This window comes from Malurus melanocephalus, unplaced genomic scaffold, assembly GCF_030028575.1.
Source record: "Malurus melanocephalus ecotype Western Australia unplaced genomic scaffold, MMel_1.1 scaffold_1072, whole genome shotgun sequence".
NCBI classification, from domain to species: domain Eukaryota; kingdom Metazoa; phylum Chordata; class Aves; order Passeriformes; family Maluridae; genus Malurus; species Malurus melanocephalus.
In genome coordinates, this window is record NW_026624304.1 from 9086 (window position 1) to 13762 (window position 4677).

Genomic DNA, 4677 nt, shown 5'->3' on the forward strand with positions numbered 1-4677 from the left:
TGTTTTTTCGAAGGAGATTTTGGATGGTTTTGTCTTTGATGTAAGGAAAGCTGAGCTCCTGTGAGCCCCCTCCAGCTGTACCTCAGCAGCTGTTCCTGTTTTGTGCCTGTTTCCCAGGATTTTCAATTCCTGCCCTTTCAGAAGTTGTCACACCTGGTTGTGTTTAACCCTCAGTTTAACATAAATCCTCATTCCTGACGATTCTAAACCTGAGGTGTTAAATCTGTACGAATTCTGGGGTAGTTTTGGGAGCCTGTGTTAAATTGTCTGACCTTTGGGGTGTGTGGCTGGAGGACGATTGAGGGGTGGTTGGAAACTTTCCTTTTGCAACACACMCATTTCTCTCTGTTCTTAGGAACTGTCAGGTCAGAGCAGCACAGAAAACACCAAAATGGAGGTGAGTTCTGGAACTGGAGGAGGGTGGGAATCACAGGGGCTGTGGGTGGGAGATGGGGTCATAGTGTGGGAGGGGGAGATGGGGTCATAGTGTGGGTGGGAGATGGGGTCATAGTGTGGGATGGCTGGGGAGGAGAATGGGAATCACAGGGGCTGTGGGTGGGGAGATGGGGTCATAGTGTGGGTGGGGAGATGGGGTCACAGTGTGGGTGGGGAGATGGGGTCACAGTGTGGGATGGCTGGGGACGAGGGTGGGAATCACAGGGGCTGTGTGTGGGAGATGGGGTCACAGTGTGGGAGAACTGGGGAGGAGAATGGGAATCACAGGGGCTGTGGGTGGGAGATGGGGTCATAGTGTGGGAGGGGGAGATGGGGTCATGGTGTGGGTGGGAGATGGGGTCATAGTGTGGGAGGGCTGGGGAGGAGAATGGGAATCACAGGGGCTGTGGATGGGAGATGGGGTCATAGTGTGGGAGGGGGAGATGGGGTCACAGTGTGGATGGGGAGATGGGGTCACAGTGTGGGTGGGGAGATGGGGTCATAGTGTGGGAGAACTGGGGAGGAGAATGGGAATCACAAGGGCTGTGGGTGGGAGATGGGGTCACAGTGTGGGTGGGAGATGGGGTCACAGTGTGGGTGGGGAGATGGGGTCACAGTGTGGGTGGGGAGATGGGGTCATAGTGTGGATGGGGAGATGGGGTCATAGTGTGGGAGAACTGGGGAGAAGAATGGGAATCACAGGGGCTGTGGGTGGGGAGATGGGGTCACAGTGTGGGAGGGGAGATGGGGTCATAGTGTGGGAGGGCTGGGGAGGAGGAGGAGGAGAGTGTGGGGTGGGTGGCAGAGCAAGGATTGCAGTGACCTGGGCAGGGGCTGTGGCTGGGGGACCTGTGGGCAACCTGGGGTTGCTGGGTGGCCCATGGCCAGTCTGGGGTTCCTGGGTGGCCCATGGACACTCTGGGGTTCCTGGGTGGCCCATGGACAGTGTGGGGTTGCTGGGTGGCCCATGGACAGTCTGGGGTGGCTGGGTGGCCCATGGACAGTCTGGGGTNCTGGGTGGCCCATGGACAGTCTGGGGTTCCTGGGTGGCCCATGGACAGTCTGGGGTTCCTGGGTGGCCCATGGACAGTGCTGTTCCTGGGTGGCCCATGGACAGTGCTGTTCCTGGGTGGCCCATGGACACTCTGGGGTTGCTGGGTGGCCCATGGACACTCTGGGGTTGCTGGGTGGCCATGGACAGTCTGGGGTTCCTGGCCCGTGGACAGCCTGGGGTGGCCCATGGACACTCTGGGGTTGCTGGGTGGCCCATGGACAGTCTGGGGTTGCTGGGTGGCCCATGGACAGTGCTGTTCCTGGGTGGCCCATGGACAGTCTGGGGTTGCTGGGTGGCCCGTGGACAGCCTGGGGTTGCTGGGTGGCCCATGGACAGCCTGGGGTGGCCCCTGGACAGTCTGGGGTTCCTGCGTGGCCATGGACAGTCTGGGGTGGCTGGGTGGCCCATGGACAGTGCTGTGGCTGGGTGGCCCATGGTCAGTCTGGGGTTCCTGGGTGGCCCATGGACACTCTGGGGTTCCTGGGTGGCCCATGGACAGTCTGGGGTTCCTGGNCAGTCTGGGGTTCCTGGGTGGCCCATGGACACTCTGGGGTTCCTGGGTGGCCCATGGACAGTCTGGGGTTCCTGGCCCGTGGACAGCCTGGGGTGGCCCATGGACACTCTGGGGTTCCTGGGTGGCCCACGAGCAGTGTGGATCTTGCAGGTGGCCGCACACAGCCCTGGGGGACAGCACAGCCCTGAGCAAAGGTCTTTCCGTGAGAGGCAGAAGTATTTTGAGATCGAGGTGAAGCAGCAGCACCTGGACAAGCCTCCCAAGCGTGTGTCCCTGGTGGGGGAGGATGACCTGAAGAAGATGAAGGAGGAGGAAGGTATGTAGGAATATCTGCACAGCAATTTGTCCTGTTCACTGATCCCTTTCCTGTGGAAATGCAGCACTTCCAGAAGCCCATGGGTGGTTCTTGTAAGGCCTGGGAATMATTTGAAGTAAATGAATGTTGAAGAATTCTGTGGATGTTCCACTGATACTTTCTTGGGTTGGTGGAAGTGCTGTAGTTTCAAGGTGTTCTGTATCATGGAATCACAGAATTGTTTGGGTTGGGTGGACTTTAAAGCCCACTCTGTCCCACCCCCTGCCATGGACAGGGACACCTTCCACTATCCCAGTTTGCTCCAAATCCCATCCAGCCTGGCCTTGAACACCTCCACGGTTGGGGCAGCCACAGCTTCTCTGGGCAGCTGTGCCAGGACCTGACCACCCTCCCAGGGAGGGATTTCTGCCCCAGATCCCAACTAAACTCCCCCTCTGGCAGTGGGAAGCCCTTCCCTCTTGTGCTCTCACTCCAAGCCCATGTTCAAAGCCCCTCTGCAGGTCTGGAGACTTTGTAGGAACTGAAATCCTGCACAAGTTCTCCCTGCAGCCTTCTCCTCTCCAGGGTGAACAATTGCAGCTCTCCCAGGCTGTGTCCAGAGCAGAGGGGCTCCATCCCTCAGAGTGTTCCATCCCCCTCCCCTGGATCACTGCAGCAGCTCTGTGAGTGCAGCTGTGAACACTGACATTGCTAAAGCACTGCAGACTGTGGGTCTGGCAGATGAGTGACACCGTGACACCCTCACAGGGCTGGCAGCAGAGCTCTTGGAGCTCTCAGAGCTCTCAGTTTTGATATAATTTCCTCCTGCATGAGAGTTGTTTTAGGAGGTGATGAGGAACAATGTGAAGTGGAAAAAAGGGCTTTTACTGAACTCTCCAGCCACTCCTTTCCAAATCATGCACCTGGACCTGGCATTGTGCTGTCCCAGGAGTGGAACCTGGCATTTGCTCTGGTTACATTTTGTGCTGTTAATGGTTGTCCAGTGCTCCAGCCTGTCTGGATCCTTCTGCAAAGCCTCATGGCCCTTGAGAGAGTCACCAGTTCCTCCCAGTTTGGCGTTATGAGCAAAGTGTTACTGCTGCATTCAGCTCCTGCAGCCAGGTAAAAGTGTTAATGAAAATGTTGTCCAGAGCTGGCCCCAGGCTGAGCCAGAGGAATTGCCCTGGGGACTGGCATTCATCCTGCTCTGTCCCCTGTCTGTGATCCTCTGGTGGCTCTGTCACAGTGATTGCCAGGGTCACTGCCCATCATCAGCAGCACCCCGGGGTGCAGGAGGGGAGGATGCAGATCCAGGGCTGTCCCCTGGGGACTGGCATTCATCCTGCTGTGTCTCCTGTCTGTGATCCTCTGGTGACTCTGTCACAGTGATTGCCAGGGGAATCACTGCCCATCAGCAGCACCCCGGGGTGCAGGGGGAGGATGCAGATCCAGGGCTGTCCCCTGGGGACTGGCATTTATTCACCCTCCTGCTCTGTCCCCTGTCTGTGATCCTCTGGTGGCTCTGTCACAGTGATTGCCAGGGTCACTGCTGGTCAGCAGCACCCCGGGGTGCAGGAGGGAGGATGCAGATCCAGGGCTGTTCCCTGGGGACTGGCATTCATTCATCCTGCTCTGTCCCCTGTCTGTGATCCTCTGGTGACTGTCACAGTGATTGCCAGGGTCACTGCCCATCATCATCAGCACCCCGGGGTGCAGGAGGGGGGATGCAGATCCAGGGCTGTTCCCTGGGGACTGGCATTCATCCTGCTCTGTCCCCTGTCTGTGATCCTCTGGTGGCTCTGTCACAGTGATTGCCAGGGGAATCACTGCCCATCAGCAGCACCCCGGGGTGCAGGGGGAGGATGCAGATCCAGGGYTGTTCCCTGGGGAAAGGGCACAACAAACTGTGCTCAGTGTCCAGTTTGAGAGTGAGAATACGGGGCATGAGGAGCTGCTCCATCTGCCTATGGAGGGTCCAGGGATGGAAGTTTGGATAAGGAAGGAGGGACTGCACAAACAATGGTGATTTTGTTTCATCTGAAGCATTARTGGAAGTGTGGAGGAACAGAGGTGTCCGCGGAGAGGGAATGGACTGAGATCAGCCCAGACTTGCAGGGATGAGAAGCACAAGGAGCTGCCCAGGGGTCCCATCCCCAGGTTCAGTGGGTGATTTGTGGTTAAGCTGGCTCCTGTCTCCCTTGGCAGCCCGCAAGCTGCAGCAGCAGAGAGCCCTTCTGCTGGAGGAGGAAGCTGAGGAGGAGGAGGAGGTGAGGCAGGGGCCTGAGCTGCAGTCCAGCATCATCATCGAGGGCGTGGAGTACAAGGTGGAGAGGCTGAATGGAAGGAGCAGCCAGGCTCCAGCAGCTCGGTAAGAGGGGA

At 58.0% G+C, this 4677-nt stretch overlaps 1 protein-coding gene across 1 annotated transcript in view; it reads left to right on the top strand.

Annotated features, from left to right (window-relative positions):
- Positions 1 to 315: 315 nt before the first annotated feature.
- Positions 316 to 4677, top strand: part of LOC130586121 (protein scribble homolog) — a 7639-nt gene continuing 3277 nt past the window's right edge. Inside the window, exons 1-3 of the mRNA XM_057386831.1 lie at positions 316 to 397; positions 2154 to 2319; positions 4504 to 4666. Coding sequence (XP_057242814.1) covers positions 392 to 397; positions 2154 to 2319; positions 4504 to 4666 — 335 coding nt within the window. The 5' untranslated portion in view covers positions 316 to 391. The remainder of the gene's footprint in view (positions 398 to 2153; positions 2320 to 4503; positions 4667 to 4677) is intronic.